Source organism: Misgurnus anguillicaudatus, chromosome 5 (genome assembly GCF_027580225.2).
Source record: "Misgurnus anguillicaudatus chromosome 5, ASM2758022v2, whole genome shotgun sequence".
In the NCBI taxonomy this organism is placed as follows: Eukaryota; Metazoa; Chordata; class Actinopteri; order Cypriniformes; family Cobitidae; genus Misgurnus; species Misgurnus anguillicaudatus.
Window position 1 is genome coordinate 38,501,306 of NC_073341.2, and position 17,998 is coordinate 38,519,303.

The 17,998-nt window shown below is 36.1% G+C and overlaps 1 protein-coding gene across 1 annotated transcript; it reads right to left on the reverse strand.

The window, feature by feature from the left end:
* Positions 1–745: 745 nt before the first annotated feature.
* hdac6 (histone deacetylase 6) lies at positions 746–17,375 on the reverse strand. Its single transcript, XM_055168550.2, has 28 exons — positions 17,009–17,375; positions 16,586–16,692; positions 16,123–16,221; positions 15,017–15,102; positions 14,659–14,743; positions 13,418–13,458; positions 13,169–13,265; positions 12,922–13,019; positions 12,733–12,837; positions 12,572–12,640; positions 12,351–12,477; positions 11,848–11,913; positions 11,696–11,755; positions 10,919–11,008; positions 10,737–10,843; positions 10,583–10,650; positions 10,340–10,466; positions 10,096–10,224; positions 9,068–9,236; positions 8,792–8,994; positions 8,437–8,629; positions 6,518–6,667; positions 6,005–6,179; positions 5,537–5,916; positions 3,342–3,473; positions 3,045–3,191; positions 1,694–1,822; positions 746–1,554 (listed from the first exon to the last, which is right to left on the reverse strand). The coding sequence occupies exons 2-28, from the start codon at positions 16,670–16,672 to the stop codon at positions 1,486–1,488; spliced, it is 3,288 nt and encodes a 1,095-aa protein (XP_055024525.2). The 5' UTR covers positions 16,673–16,692; positions 17,009–17,375; the 3' UTR covers positions 746–1,485.
* Between the last annotated feature and the right edge of the window lie 623 nt (positions 17,376–17,998).

Here is a 17,998-nt window from a genome sequence, read left to right on the forward strand (position 1 = left end):
CAAGAGCACAGAGATGAAGCCAACAAATGTGTTAATGTTTGAAGGTTTAACATCATTTGTGCATCACACAAAAAGGTTCAGTGTTAGATAGAGCTCTTGTCAGATATGGGAGATTTCTGCATTGCAACTTCTTCATGTAATATCAGGATAAATGCATTGTTTTTATTCTTATTAGATTATCGGTATTGTGCTTAAGGGGGACATATCATAAAAATATGCATTTTTCCATGTTTAAGTGCTATATTGGGTCCGCAGTGCTTCTGTCAACCTAAAAATGTAATAAAGATCAACCTAGTTTTGTTAAACCATTCTCTGCAAGTATGTGAAAAAATAGGTCATTGAAATTTGGCTCCCCTTGTGATGTCAAAAAGGGATAATAAAACACCTTATTACCACGACAGCTCATTTACATTTTAAAGGACACACCCAAAAACAGCACATTTTTGCTCACATCTACAAAGTGGCAATTTTAACATGTTATTATAAACTATATGTGGGTTTTTCTGAGCTAGAACTTTACATATGATTTATTTTACATTGTTAAAAGGTCTTGTGAAATGTCCCCTTTAATTGTCACAACATAAAAGAAATCTCAATTTTTATAAAAAAAAAAAAATGCTGGGGGGGTTTCCATCTCTTGTGTCAAATATGAACATTTCATTTTATAAACCAAAAGTTGAGTTTGTCAATATTTTACTGAACAATGGGCTGAAACAACCCAACCAGAGTATAAAAATAGTCTAAATTTACACCAAAAATGTCATTTCTTTTTATTTCAAGGTGAATTATTTATGAGCCACCTAAAATAAACAGATTTATAAGAACACTGGACAGGTTTTTATTTCTATTGCATCGAGTACCAAAAGTTACAAAGTAAGAGTTACCAAAAGTCATTTTTAGATGACATAAGAGCACAAAATTGTTCCTATACTTGTGCAAAATTAACAAAAGCAAAAATTTAAGTAACAGAAAATAACTTGGATACACACAAACCGTTATAGGAAATATTGCACAGTATATTGCATTAATATTAAGGAGGTGAATTTCCAAAATTTGAAGAATAAAACATGAACTCCAAACAGTACTCCGTTGTTAGTTTTATGCATAAATTGTCATTCGAAATCCCGAAAACCTGGCTGGTTAAAAACTGTGATCTTAGCACCGTGCTAGAAGTCAATTATTGTTTTTGAAAAAAAAAAAACAAGGCACTGTAAATAAAACAAAATCAAACATGAACTAAATACATGGATTTGCAAAGACATTTAAAACACTGATTTTAGAAAACAAATGTGAAGAAAGATTTAAAAGAAGTATTTTTGCAAAATACCTCATTTGGCACAATTACAATTTATGAAGTACAATATTCCAGAAATATGACAAAAAATTAAGAGAATGTAAGTGAGGAAAACACGTGAACAGGGAAAACTCATAATAACAAACACATCTCTCCTTTGCTTTGCCTTGCTATAAATCCTGTCTGCTGGTTTAGCTGAAAGGAGCCATCTCCTCTCCAAACTTTACAAGATGAGCAGCGTTTTTGACTTCATAGAGCACCTGCGTATAAAAACAAATTTGAAAAACAGAGAGAATGTGTGAGGGACAGAGATGGTATCGGCAACTAACACAGCAGGCAGACCTATTAATCCAACATGTGAAAGCAAACAGAAATTATTTCATATCGAGCAGAACCCACCTGGTTATGGATGTACGACTCACAGGCGTAGCACCAGACTGAAAGGTCAGCAAAGCTCAGGACCAGAGGATGACCTGACACCTGCCCGTGTGTCACCATGTGCTGGTTTACGTAACGCCCGCAGAGCACCTGAAAAAGAAAAACAAAACTCTTACATCTGATCTACAAATAAGAGGAGAAACATTGACTGCCAAAAATAAAAGCAAAAATGTAATTAAGGACCAGTGTGTAGATTGTGTTTGTCCGTTCAGGGCTACTGTAGAATTATGGGGGCTTCCATGTAAAGGGACTGCGGTGTATGTAGATAAAAACGACTCATTTTAATGTAAGGTCTTTATGCACCACTGATAATAAAGTTATGTGTGCATTTCTGTCAAGAGATGTGCTAGCATTGCTTGTGTTTGTTGGCTCTGTAATCATACAACGCTATCAGATTTCAGATAACAGGGTTCCCACACCTTAACTTCAAATTCAAGGACCTTTCAAGGACTTTCCAGGTGCAACACCCTTAAATTCAAGGACTAAATGTGGGGACACATTTCAAGTGAGAGCAAGGTTACATCGTGTTACCTTTAAAGATACAGTGTTACAGTTTCCTTTTGAGGGAACTTGCGGTGCGTCACTACTGTGACACTTTGGCGATGCTTCCAGGGGTAAATGCGTCTGAATGTGTACATTAAATTCAACCAATGGTGAGGTGACGCGGGAGCCTGAAAGTATATCGCTAACTGAAATATTGCCAAAGACGGCGTTACAGGGATGCAGGAAGTATGGCAAGGGAGACGCGGCGTCTCGTTCCCTTCTCAGGGAACAACAGTTACATACGTAACCCGAGACATTTTCATGTGTCAAACACAACTATGCAAAAAAGCATTTTGGTATGAATCAACATTCTCATACGGAAGATATAAGCATTTAAATTGAAAAGTTTAGCACTTGTGTTTAAAAGTCTAGAATTTTTATGATATTATCCTACACTACACAGGAAATAATATGGATTTTTTTCCAGAAAACTTCTTGCATAAAATAGATTCAAGCACTTTCAATGACCTGTATCTATATTTGTATATTTTCAAAAACCTCCCAGGGCCTTGAATTTTCCCCCCACAAACTTTAAGGACCCCTGGAAACCCTCAGATACACAGACTCTATAAACTGTATCGTAAGTACGTGTTTATGCACAGGTGCATTGCGTTTCTTTACGAAGTAACATCGCCATCTACTGGCCTGGCATGCATAATACAATATTTTTAGCCTGATCTGTGAAAAACTCCTATTTTAATGTAACATATCACAATTTTTACTTCATCATCGTTGTGTAAACATAGTTTGCGTGAGAATCCATGGTAACCTTGTAGCAAAAGAGACAGATCCAGTTCTCAGCGTCCCCACCACACTCTTCACACGGGAGGAAGACGTCGATGCCACCTGCAGGCACGGGCCGCACAGACTCCAAGTGTGGGCACCATGACAACGGATCCACCACGTACATCGTCTCCTGGCAACAAAAGCCACACAATTAGATCAGCACTCAAATTCACATTTGCAATAATGAGTGGAGTGGATAGAGAGCAGAGATTAAAAACAGGAAATCTAGCCCTCTGCTATTACATTACACACATCATTAGTCAGGATTCAGACTCTTTACCCCGTCCGTGTCTTGTGCTCCACACACGAGCTCAAACACAGATTTTTCTGTGTAACCACAAGCTCCCTGCGGTGCAGAAGGCTCTTGGTCCTCCACAGCACCTGAATCAACCGTGGCCTCAGCCTTCAGCATCTATAAATCATGAAACAGATGACAATGACACCATTTACACTTTAACTGTTTCATTTTTCAAATCAGTTTTTCAGCCAATTTTAAATAAATAAATTAACAAAACAAAAAACGCAAAATCCAGAATTGAAAATTAAATGCTAAAATAACACGTAAAACATTAAATTAAACTATTTAATGTTTAAAGGTGCAGTGTGTAAATTATAGTGACATCGATGAGGTTGCGAATTGCAACTAACGCCAGTCCACAGCTGACCCCTTGCTTTTGAAACTCATCGTCTGAGACAACCTAGTAAAAAAAAGGTTGTTCGCTAGTGGCTTCTGTAAAAACACGGTGGCACAAAATTGCGACATCCATGTAAGGGGACCCTCGGTGTATGTAGATAAAAAGGTCTCATTCTAAGGTAATAAAAACATAACAGTTTATTATGTAATGCCTTTATACACCCCTAATAATCTAGTTATGTATATTTTATTGCATTTCTGTCAAGAGATCCTTCTAAAAATTACACACTGCACCTTTAAGGTGATAATGCATCTTCCCTGCCAAATTATAAAAATAAAACGCAATTGATCATTTGACATTTTATTTTCACTACAATTTCGAGGCAAGACTACCAATATTAAAATTTAAAGACGAACATGAAAAAAGAAGCTAAAAATACATTTAAAAATGCATTTTATTAATATTCACCCAATAATATTGACAGAAAACTAATTAAAATGTAAAGTTCAATTTGAATTTTATGTTCTCTTTTATTTAATTCGGTTTTCATTTTTAACTTGTATGGAGTTTGTCTGAAGCAGTTTTGCCAAATTAGCAACTTTATTGATACTTTATTGCTACATTTAGCGACTTTTAGACCCATTTAGACAAAACTAGCAACTGTTTGGTTGAACCTTAGCTTGAATGAAAAAAAAAGAATTAAATAAAAGAGAACATAAAATTAAAATTGAAATGTACATTTTGATTAGATTTTTGTCACTATTATTGCGTGAGCATTAATAAAATGCATTTTTTAAATTTATTTTTAGCTTATTTTTCACATCTAAATGGGTCTAAAAGTCACTAAATGTAGAAACAAAGTTGCTAAGTTGGCGACACTGCTATAGACAAACTCCAAGTAAAATCCACTCACTGATTAATATAGAATTTTGAATAGTTGAAAATAAATATGAAAACAAAAATGAAAACTATTAGATATAAGAGACCATGAAATTAAAATTGAACTTTACAATTTTAATATGTTTTTTTGTCACTATTATTGTGTGAGCATTAATAAATGCCTCTTAAAAAGTAATCTTTTACTTCTTTTTTTACATTTGCCTTTTAATTTTTTTTGCCTCGAAATTGTATTGAAAATATATTCAATTTGGCAGGAAAGATGCATTATCATCTTGAAAAAAAATGTTTACTTTGATTTTAAGCATTTAATTTTTTTAATTTTCGGACATATTTTGCGATTTTATTTTTTATTTGATCATTTAATGAATTAATTTAAAATTTGCAGGAAAAAACTTCCATATTAACATGGCGCTAACTGCTAAGTGTGACACAAATTAAAATTTCTTTAAAAATTTACTCATGATGCCACATCGTTTCACTTCAGAATAAAATAATTTTTGTGATTTACTGTTTTCTACATAAAATCATCCTATGTATTATAAAGAACATAATTCTGTGTAAATATAACCTTAATATCTTTAATATTGACTGAGTAATGTCGTGTTAAAGATGTCGTCTGTCTCGACATCCTGTGATGTCACGTATCACATTGAGCTACAGCCAATGAGAGCAAGGTATGGGTTGAGGTACCCGTTTAGATGATGAGACTTTAGCCTGGATATCACAGACAGGGTCACATGTAATAACCCACATTATTTTAATGATGATGTATGTGCTTATTGGAGCTTCGCCATGTTGACTATTTGATATATGAAGGTAAGAGAGTATTTTAATACAAAATTATTCATTTGTAAGTCTTCTGGGATGGCACGACGGTGAGTAAATTGTAAGGTATATAATTTTGTACTTTAGTAAGCTATACCGATTACAGAATACTTACAGGTGCTTCTGCTGTCACGGCAGCAGTTTCTGCATTTGTGTCATCTTTATCTTTGGTGTTGTCTGCAGACAGCTTCACGGGTGAATCTGACATCTGGCCTGATGATTCCCTCTGTGGTTTTACTTTACGTCTGGCTCCACCGATGGGAACCGACGCCGGGCTGGGGTTAGACGAGACACTCGTGTTGAGATCCAAAGACAGCATGCCCTCAGTGAGGTCATCGAGGGCGGCAGAGGGCGGAGTCGAGTGATGCTGCGGTGTCTGATGTCTGGGACTCTGAGCAGGATTGGACTGACGAGGAGATTTCTTACTTTTACCAACTGACGTCCGCTTGCCTTTTGGTTTAGGAGACGGCAAAGACAAACGGAGAGACTCTGGAAGCTGATATAGAAATGAATATCAAATTTGACTTGTACTGATAACCTTGTGTCACATTTGTGCCCCCACCCCATTTCTGTGCAAACTCACGCTGTATTCTCAGCGAGCTCCAGTAGGGGGCGTGAGCACGCAGGACATTATTAATGGTGACAGCGGCGTTGGGGTGGAGATGAGACAGGTCAGGCAGAGCAGGAGGGGAATCACCAAGTAACATACTGGTGCACATGGACATGGATTCAGAGATGGAGTTGAGGTTATATCCTCCCTGTGGTAAAACAGGACCTTTTTAAAATACTATAAGACAACATCCATAAAGACAGAGTTGATCAATGATCACCCAGGTCCATTTTTGGCCCACCATTAACAGATAATTGTGACTGCCGAGTTATTAACAAAAATTGTACTTGCTTGACAATAGATAACATAAATTGTTTGCAATGTTACTTTATATAAAAAATTTGAAGAAATGAGGTCAAAAAATTTTATGCATGACAGAATTACTTAATTGCATCTTACCTGAATGTGCAAAAATATTTTTTTATGGGTGGGTAAACACTTCACAAAATATTGCATTTGGAAATTAAATACATGTGAAAAACTCACCTCTAGTATGACAAGCACTCTTCCTGCTGCCAGACTCATTAACTTGTGGGTGAGATGAGCGTAACCCTCTGGGGTGACCTGATACCCCCCTAACGGATCGCCCCGCGCCGCGTCAAACCCAGCAGACACCAGCACCAGATCTGGAGCAAACTACAACCCAGTATTTAGCATGACTAACCCTGTAAAACCCTCGGTTGCAATATTACAACATCAGTTTAAAATCTAATAAAGTATACCTGTACATGTTTTAAAATCACATTTACACAACTTAAAAAGTCCTAATGTTTGACCCTGCAATGATTTTGAATGGTAGACTTTGTAAATAGGTTTGCTTTCCTGGACGTAAACTTACAAAACCTGCAAAACTGCCTTGAGGAACATAACCTTTTTTACTGGACTAAATAAATCAACAATCATGTAAGTAAAATGCCTAAAATATTTTTTCTGTGATTAGTTATGTGTCTAGATCATGCAGATTTTAACATACAGCTGAATGTTATGATTATATAAGATTTTAAGCTTGTTTTACAACATTGGGTCTGAATGGTGACAAAATGTACCTGTGCACCTTGCACATTACATGAATTTGCTGTTCTTCTAAACTGTTAAAAATTTACTTTTTTGTAGCAACAAAATATAATATTGATGTTAAATGTCTATTTTGAGTTTTAATCAAAGTTTTAAGATTATTTAACAAGTTTATAGGAAATCAATAATTTATTTGAGAATTTGAAAGTATTTATGCGCCAATATTTGAAACTATTTGTATCTTATTGTTTATAAAATAATCTTAGCTCGTCCTGTTATCTTGTCTGGGTTTTGTTTGCTCAAATATCTGTTTGCTGCATGAGGGCCAGTTGATAATGTTTTGGAATGTGGGGTGGGGGGCATAGATGATATTAGCATTATAAACAGAGGACAAAAAGCTTTCTAGACAGTATTGGTGAATTCTGTGGAATGGGTGAATCCTTTGAAATGTAGAAATGTGATTGGAAATTATTTGCATCAAGATTAATAAGCATTAAAATAATCAGTGTGTTTTTTTATTTCAGAATTCTATCAGCCATGGCTGTCTTATCTACAATGTGGTATGATGTCATTTATATCATCTAAATTTGAAAAAAGTGTTTTTGAGATGGGACTCTGATATAACTGATGAGAAGGAATGTGGTGATGCCTCTCAACTATAAAAGAGAAATCAAAAACTTTGTCCATATGAGGATAATGTGGTCATGACGCCAACAAAACCAAGCCATTCATGAACACAGACCTTGCCCCATTACAGGTATTACTGTCTGAAAAAGGATTTTATTACTCTCAATACTGATATTTCTGTTATTGGCATCTCCTTTCATATATCACTGGAGAACCTCTGAAGGTTTGCGGCAGAAGACATGATCACAGAAAACACCAATGAGAAGTTTTCATAAACAACAAAATGGGATTACTATCATTGAACATTAAATACAGTAAATACCAGTTTTCTTTCAGTTTATCTGGTTTTGTAAATACAAACTGAGCATATTTTTATAATACATTATTTTTCATAAAAATATGGTTTTGTCTGGTTATTATGTATTGTGTGATTATGTATATGGATATATAGGATACTATTATTAGGGTACATAAGCAGTACACCCTGCAGAGTAACTCTTAGATATTGTTAACATTTGTTCAGACAATGAGTGAAATCACAGCAATTCTGGCCCAATATTCTGTAATATTACAACATTTCCATAAAAACTTATCAAAATGTAAAAACCCAATGATTTTTGCATTAGAGGACTCCTACAACAACATATAAAAGGTTAAATATTTTTTTTTTTTACAGGGCTAAACATTAAACAGTGTGTTTGTGATCACTAAATAAAGATGAGCACATGTAGTGAAAGTTTTTTAAGGGTGTGTGTGTGTTTTACCTCTCTGGCTATCGGCATCACTAGATAATGGAAAGCTGCAAGGTACTCGGCATCTCCCATCTTTCCAGCGTTCCAGGGAATGTTGACATTGTAGCCTTTACCTTTCCCCCGTCCCACCTGATCATAGTCAGCATCCTCTGAGTTGGGGAAGAACGTTGCATCCTCGTAGCGATGCAGGGAGATGTATAGCACACTGGAGGATAAGAAACACACTGAATGAATGACATCACTATGAGTTTTTACAAGATAAATGACAAGTGAAGTTCGAAATCTCTTAAAAAAAAAATCCCGGAATGCACCACATGAAGTCAAATTATGCAGAGTTTGTAATCTAAACAAAGGTTGGATATAATACCTGTTGTCCTCCTCAAACATGTGCTGGGTGCCGTTTCCATGGTGCACATCCCAGTCGAGGATAAGGACACGCAGGGATTGGTTGGTGATGCTCTGGGCGTAGCGTGCCGTCACAGCAGCCGTGTTAAAGAAGCAAAAGCCACAGGCTTTGTCTTTCTCTGCATGATGACCAGGAGGACGAACTATAGCCACACCGTTTCTCACCTGCATGATGAAAAACAAATGTTAGGGTACTTAAATATCTAAACACGATGCAATGAAGAACCTTTATACAGACCTGGTCTGTGAGAATGGCCTGCACGGAGTTAAAACAGGCACCGGCTGCCAACAGGGCACATTTATAACTCTCATTACTGATGAAAATTGAGTTATACTCGTTCCCCAGTCGGTGAAGATCTCTGGGTTTCATGTCTTCTGTGCTCTTTATAGTGTTGATGTGCTTAGAACTGAAATAAGAAACAAAAAGACGACCCGAGAAATTACTATACTGTAAAACTTTCATGTTAATCATGCAAATGAATACATTATTCGTATATATAAAAATGCGGTAACTCATTAACTTATTCCCCGCCATTGACGAGTTATTACCGAACCCCTAAGGTGACATTGGAGTAAAAAAAATCTAAAGTTTAGTTTCGCGTGCTCCCGTGAAACTTTGCCGTGCTCCCGTGAAACTTTGCCGTGCTCACGTGAAACTCTGGCGTGCTCACGTGAAACTCTGGCGTGCTCACGTGAAACTCTGGCGTGCTCGCATGAAACTTTCATGTGCTCACGTGAAACTTTTATGTGCTCACGCGAAACCTTCATGTGCAGAATTTTTTTTTAAAGTTTAGTTTCACGTGCACACGTGCTCACGCGATCGTTTTTCACGTGCTCACGCGATCGTTTTTCACGTGCTCACGCTATAGTTTTTCAAAAAACATTTGCATAAAAAATGTGTTTCTGAATAATTTTTATGTTAATCTGCAATACCGTAATTACTTATTGGACTTACCCAATTTATGAAAAAACTGAACCCAAAACGTTATTTACTAATTTTAAACTCCGTGTATGTTTTGATAATTTTTCTAAATCTGACCTCTAACAAAATTCCTTCACAAAAATGCAATTATTTTAGCTTTTTGCAGAGTAAAAAAATATAGATAGAATGAAATGGTTTAACTCATTTTGTTTGTTTGTATAGTGTTTGTTTAAAAGCAGAGGGTCTGTTCTTTCATTTGATATATTTGTATGTTTATATATTTTTAGATGACAGGCAACTTTTCAAAAAATGGCTGGCAGTGAATGAGTTAAGATGCATTTCACCTATGGCAAAGTGCAAGCTCTTCTTCTGTTGCTAAGCGAGCCGGTATCCGATGGCAACGTGAGAGCAGTCCCAACTCCTCGTGACGAGAAAAGATTCGGGAAATCCTTTGAGGGAGCTCTGGGTGATGACTGTGGGAATATAGATATAGTTATATTACACATTTACTGTATATTATCAAGCGATGCTTTTCTTCCACGTCATAAATATGCATGATTATGTAAATCAGCCCAGCTTGGTTCTCACCTATCCCACATGTTGTGATGGAGCATCATTTTCTGGTCATAAACCAATCCGGTGACAGTGGAAGAAATCTGCACCTCTGCACAAACTGGAGCGGGATGGGGCGTGACATCAGATAGAGGACCGCCCTCTGTACATCGACAAGCACACGTTCACATGAATAAACAATTTGTCAATCTTATGCAAATTAAGTTTATTTATTTGTCAGATGAATAAGGAATAGATGACAGAACATGCACCAGTTACCAAACGTCTGAAGACTCTTCCAGAATGGATACAAGTCTAAGATGGTCTGAGAGATGGATTTCAGTGCACTGCAACAAAACAAGACATCAAAGTCAACAGGATGAAACGGAGAAATCAGTAACATACGCCATGATGAGTTTCTCAGTTTATTCACCTTTCGCTCGGGGCACCAGGTGAGGACAGGTGAGGGCAAGGGTCACCCAGAAGTGACCTCACAGACGCACAAACACCCTCGGCAGTAGACTCCAGGTTATATCCACCCTAAGAGAGAAAGAGTTTTTAAAAAAACAATTAACACTTTTAAACTTTTATTATATTTGCATAACATGATTTTACCTCCAAAGACATCACGAGACGCCCCTGAGCGAGGCCTTTCAGCATGTGGGTCAGAATAGAGAAACACTGCGGACTCACTCGCATCTCACCCTAGACGTAGAAAGCAAACATTTTAAACAAATCACCTCGATAACACTGCATGTTATATAATAGATATGTAAATTATAGCATACAGATTAATTCATTATTATTTCAGATTATTTGCAAACACGCGAGTACAGATTTTAGATTATTCAGTAAAACGAGAGAGCATTGAATATTAAAGAGCACATATTATGCGCAACTTACAAGATGGAATATAAGTCTCATGTGTGCCCAGAATGTGTCTGTGAGGTTTTAGATCAAAATACCCCACAGATCAATTGTTATAGCATGTCAAAAATGCCCCTATTTGGGTGAGAGCAAAAACATGCTGTTTTCGTGTCTGTACCTTTAAATGTAAATGAGCTACTGCTTCTCACTCCCTTCTCACAAAAGAGACAGTGAGCTTTCAATTAAAATAGATCTGATTCCTGTAAATATAGTCTGAGACAATAGTATCTCGCTATTGAGATATAGCGGACAGCGTACAACTCACCGAGGGCAGAAACTATGGTAATGCAGTACCGGTTGTCCATGTGTGTGTGTTGGTGGGGCTTTATCAGTGTGACATCACATTAACAAGAGAATCAAAACGCCATGTCTAATGAGACCTTTTTTTTTAGGGTTTTTGTATTCACACACTGACTTGTAAAAGTGGATGGTGCATAATAGGTGCCCTTTAAATCCGTTACACACCTTTGGGTCTCCGATCACAGCATCAAAACCTCCTGCCACTAACACCAGCTGAGGCTGAAACTACAGCACACACACAAGATCTTTATTAGTCTTAAACAAACAGCAAGCATTTAATAAGATGTTCATGTGACAGATCTGAGATCTGTTTATACCTCATACGCCACAGGCAGGAGGACCTGCTGGAAAACCGCCACATAGTCTCCATCTTCCATTCCTGTCTAAAGTACAAAAAATCAGATGTCATTATAAACAGACCTGGATTCAAGTCTCTCCTGATCATTTTATTTCTTGATAATGCAAATGTCATAGTTTAGTTTGATTTTCAGCCTTTTAGAATTAAACAGGCCGTTTCTGTTACTGTACCTTTAAGATGTATATTAAACAATCTCGGCATAACGTCTTTGTATATGCAAAAAAAAACTGTGTTGTGTACTGCGTTAGGTTAGGCACTGCTGCCCTTTTTTGTGTGACTGTGTCCATTGATTTCCTTATTTGTAGGTCGCTTTGGAAAATCCATCTGCTAAATGACTAAATGTAAATGTATGCAAAAATGACTCGTGTGAAATAGTTTGAGAAAACTCTGGCACGTAAATAAGAAGCTCAACATACGAATTGTAAAAACAAGCAGTTTTATGGTTGGTTTTACTGTATTTACCTTGTTCAAGGGTAGATTGATGTTGTAGCCCTGTCCCGCTCCTGAACCTACAGAGCTGCTCACCGACTCTTTGAGGTGCGGCCAAAATGTACCGTCTTCATATCTGTGCACTGAGAAATACAGCACACTGGCATGCAAAAAGAAAGGATGGAGATGAGACGATGCCATTGTGACATTCGTGTGATGCTTCCGTGACTATCAAATAAAAAGCACAGGTATACCTGGGATCCTGTTCAAAAATATACTGGATTCCCTGTCCGTGATGCACGTCCCAATCCACAATCAAAACTCTGTGAAGGAAACATTTTGGGCAGGTCAAACTGAAGATCACTAAACCGCAATTTTTAAAATATTGCACGTGTTGAAAGTGGTCATCTCTTACCGTTCCACTTCGTGCCGTTTTTGAGCGTAGCGTGCAGCTATGGCCAGATTATTAAACATACAGTAACCGTTCATCTGATCGATGTGAGCATGATGTCCTGGAGGCCTGTGTGTACCAAAATAAACAGAATCAGTATAAAAAGATTAGTTATTTCGTTATCTAGTAGGACAAAAGGAAGCGCCGTACAACCTGACGACACAAAAGCCGTTACGTAGTTGTGATGTCATCACCTTATCCACCATCTGGAGAACCGATCCCACCGCCAAACAAGCTGAAGCGAAAAGTTCCTGTGTGGCCACAAACACACACACAGCCACATTACAACCGTTTGTATAAAGGCCAACAGAGCTTTGGCACTAAACATTTGCCATGGTAAAAAAAGTTTTTAACACAAAGCCGAAAAAAACATCAAACACATTCAAGGTCATAGACGTACGGGATGCAGATAGACAGAGTCATATTTATCAGCAAGGGTCTTCAGTTCTTCGTACGCCATTTTCTGTGTGGATCTCATCAGGTCTATGTACTCCTTCCTGCACATACACAACAGATGTACAACCATAAAAGTACACGCAATGAGCTCGAGTTACAGTTTTTTGTAACATTGCTATGGTTTTAATGTATTGCTTAAATGCACTGCAAGTCAAAAGTGTCTGACGTATGCATGAAGTAAATATTTACATACGTATGAACGAGTAACAGCTCATCTTCCGACGCTGCTCTGGCCTGAAACACAAACATTAAAGAACATTATTACATGCCTAAATATGTCTTTTAATAACATCTGGGTGATTCTCGCGAAATTAGACTTATGAGGTGGCATGAAACATTTTGATAAAAAAAGTAAATGCAAAGTAAGAATATCAAAATAAGAAGCATACAGTTTCAAACATCTCTTCATGTACAATTTTGCACATGATTTCAAATGACATCATAGAAACCAATTTTGTTGTTTTTTCCACATTTAAGGGGAACATTTTCATTACCGCAACGTGTCCATGACTGGATTTGGGTTCTTTGACATGGAAATATTTATCATAAAAAAATCAAAAGCTTCAGTGCATGTTATACTCTAAACATTTACAGTAAAGAAACATGAGGTATTTGGTGATCATTGGTAAATGTATAACGAATATAAATGTGTCCAAGACAATTTCTCATGCTCCGCAACCATTTTCAATAATTGTTTAAGCCCTCAAGGAACTAACATTTTCAAAAAGAAAATTGTTGGAAGGGACATAATTGACTGTGACACTCAAGATGGTTACCAGGTAAGCAGTTCGTATTTTTTCTCTCAAGATAAAAGTTAAAATTTTGTTTGTCATAGTACCTAGACAACTTTTTAGTTCTTATTACCGAAACATGAGTTTGTAAATGCATATATTTAATGTAATATCTTGTTGCGGTAATGATAATTTTATAATGATAATCTAAAAAATTTTAATAATTTTATAGGAAATATGTTTTAAATCCTCTTAAAATAATGGGTATAGTAAGTTCAGACCTTAATCTTATATGTGCAAAAAATTGGCTTCAAGGGCTTTTTAAAAATTCTGATGCTGGACACGGATTTCGTGAGAATCACCCATATATGACATTATATTTACAAATGATTAAACCAAATAGTGTTTGTGACATTTGAACGTCTCATCTTATCTTAAAACCTAAAGTAAATGGGTTTTTGTGGCAGGTCTGCATTTGTTAAAAATAACTAAATAATATATTTTAAATCAATATTTAATGTTCCTTACCTTACTTATGAAGTGTAATAAGCAGGATAAGGCAGCAGGTTGTTATCGTGAAATAAGCCCCTTCAATGTCCGCTTCGCGTCAGGTCCTGATCACACTGTCGGGGCTTATTTCTGTGATAACAACCTGCTGCCTATACATTATCCTTTACATAACAAAATTACTACAGTACTTTACCTCGACCCGAATGCATCGCGACAGCAACCCCTCTTTATCCAGCGTATCCATTACAACAGCAACTCTCTCAGGACGCTCAGGGTGACTGTCACAACAAGACAACTTATAAGCTTATGTTATATAATAACTCCAATTAAAAAGCACAACCACAGAGTAGTTTTGCTTTTATCGATTTAAAATACCAAAACTGACATTATTTTTGACATCTGTAAATAAACGTGCATTCTATTCCTTTACAAAAACATACATACAGTACATAAAAGGAGGCTGTATTTATATATCATATCATAATATTCTTATCTAACATGCATGTAACCAATAGAAATACTGAATCAGTGATGAATGAATAAAGCATCACCTGGCATCCCAGAGGCAGTAATAGCGAACAAACGCATCCACGTAGACAAGACCGGTTCCTGATGCTTTAGTTTTACCATGCACATCCTAAAACAGATAAATATGAGACACACACTTCATTTCTGAGCATGCAAATTCTGCAAAGGAATCTTGTAAATATATTCAAGTTTTTTTGCTTTACACTAACACACATCTTAATGTTTAATCTTACAGTAAACTACTTGAAAATTTTAAATGCAATCACAATAACATCAAAATGCATAAAATCCTAAACTTTAATGGAACTGTCTAAACTGAAAACAACTTGCACTGACATATCTTAAAATACATGTGTGCCCTTTGTTTTGCCTCAGAATGCACACAATAAATGTTTTTAGTAAGGCATGTTTGTTAAAACTAGTTATATTTCCTAATTAAACTAAGGTATAGTCCTGGCTTAAGCTAATCCCTGTCCAGGAAACCACCACAATGGGTCTCATTCACTAAGCATGCGTACGAACAACTTAGACCACATGTATGCAATAATCATTAAAAAAACTATAATATATCTGTGTTATACATTTTATTTATACCACGGGGCTGTTGAATGCTTTATTCTGATTGGTTGAGAAATGTTCCATGGGTGTTGATTATTTTTCAATAACTGCACACCTAACCTTTAAAATGTCTTAAAAATAGGCACCAGAGCAATATTTTTGGTAACCGCGGTATAAGCGGAATAGTTGACTTCGGTCCTTTGAATTTTTCGAAAAAAATGCACACCAGCGGTCTAACGGCACGACGCTGAGTGTGCATTATTTTCTTATAATTCAACAGCCCGCCGTCAATTATTCCTTACATATATTTTTTCCTGGTTCACGATTAATGCATACGTGTGGTCGAAGTTGTTCTTACATTTTTGCATACATTTAGAAACAAAATTTGTATGAAAGTTTTTGTTGAATCATGCCTTTTGTCGTTTCGTTAAAGCGTCCGTAAGCACATTTCACACACAAATTTGTGCAGGCTTAGTGAAAGTGACCCAACCTTTTGACTTTCTAATAAAGCTGTAATATGAAGTGCACATTTCTTGATTCATTCAAGCAGCGATTACGATGAAATATTTACCATGTTTTGGAGTTTACTGCGCATCTCTTCCTCTGCTTTACTTCGATCCATTTTCCCCTTCCTGCGTGCCTCCTGTAGGCTCTTCTTGCTGTCGTCTCTCTGAAGAGCACAGAGGTCTTAAAATACAAAAAGGTCTGGATACAGTTGGATGAATTTATGTCTACGCTCTTACGATCTTAAACTCATAAACTGAGCGAAGCGCGCCAGTGTCATGTAAATGTACTCATGAGTGTTTGATAATGTCTTTAATGCTTGACATGTTTTGAAAGTGCTAAACAGAGCAAGTGGGCAAACTCCAAAACATATCTGTGGATTATTTACTAGTGAATGAGATTATTTGTGTGACACACTGAATGCATCATCACACAATAGACTGACAGGTGCCAAATAGAAACTGCATAAACAGAAAATAAGAATGGTTAACTGTCTTGGTAATGGATGATAGATGATCGCTTACGCTAACATTTCTTTGGTTCTCTGCTGTCCCTTTTGGAGATCGAGTGGAACCTTTGGAGTCACCCGAATCATTTAGATCTGGTACAGAATCCATGACAGGAAGTCTTTATGAGCCTACAGCAAAGATATACAAGTACAGGTGTCAAAACATCTATAGCAGATTCATGTCCCAAATTGGGAAAACTGGTTGTGTATTTGAATAGATCAATTAAATAGTAGAATTAATAGTTGCATTGTAAAATTGACTTATTATAGATGTTAAATGTTTTTTGCAGAATTAATAGCTCTGCAATTATTATATATTTAAATATACTGCATATAGGCTATATAGATAAACAGATATATAGATAGACAGATAGGATATGGCTGCATTAAAGACTATTGTACTGTAAAATAACTCACAAAAAACTGCATAATAAGATTTACTTACTGCTTTGAGAAATAAGTCGTGTGTAAGCGATATAGGACAAATGCACAGTCGCAGATTCAGATTTCTATAAGACTGAAATTCAAAATTGATTCAAGACTCAACCACACACACACAGCGCTCTTAAGTTTCAATCCCTGCTTTTATTCTCTGCACCGGACACAAATGTAAAGACTGACCGTGCCGAAATAGGGACAGCATAGCGAACACAATCGTACGACTAATATTCATTAGTGAAGATATACAAAACGCAATGTTTTTGTCTGGAAATGCTAACAGGCTAGCAGTTGACAGCTGTAGCTAGCTGCGCGCCATTGAAGTTCCTTTACGAACGTGTCCTCTAGGGGGAGCAGTGAGGCTCACAAACCTGCCCCTTCAAAAAACGAGATTTTTTTGGTCTTATTAAAATATTTATTCTGTTTCAAACGACTGTTTTCAATTATTCGGCATACAATTTAAGAATAAGCGCTAGATACTTTTAAAAAATAGTTTTAAACATTTCTTTCACAGAATAAGCAACAACGACTGTGATTGGTTTACATTGATTTAGCGCTGAGAAAAGTAACATGTTTCATGTGATAGATTTGCTCGTGCGCAAACTGGCCAATTTTTGCAGCATAATAATAATAATAATAATAATAATAAAACTGATGATTTTTATTGTGATTAAAAATAAAATAACTTATATTTGATTGATTTCTATTCTACTTGTTTATTTTTGTAAGTCAGTGACGCTGGATGTAACTGTGTTGAGGAAACTTTTATTTTTATGTTACGACAAATTGTTAATTTTTAACAAATTAAAAAAAGATTTTTTGCACATATAATTTTCAAAAAGAAATTTGATAATATATATTTTTTGAATATATTATATATATTATTTGTAAGTTGTATTACGTTGTTTTGCACTTTATATTTATTTATTTTACTTTGTAAGCCCAATACTTTTACATAAAATATTATCATCACGTCCATACATTAATAAGTACTAAA

What these genes read in the sequence shown, in the direction of transcription:
- hdac6 (XM_055168550.2), bottom strand. Translation starts at nt 16,672, where the DNA reads ATGGATTCTGTACCAGATCTAAATGATTCGGGTGACTCCAAAGGTTCC. An exon ending in AACGGCTTTTGTGTCGTCAG is followed by an intron (nt 12,838 to 12,921) that starts GTTGTACGGCGC and finishes TGGTACACACAG; the next exon opens with GCCTCCAGGACATCATGCTC. An exon ending in TCTGTCTCTTTTGCTACAAG is followed by an intron (nt 1,823 to 3,044) that starts GTTACCATGGAT and finishes TTTCTTTTTCAG; the next exon opens with GTGCTCTGCGGGCGTTACGT.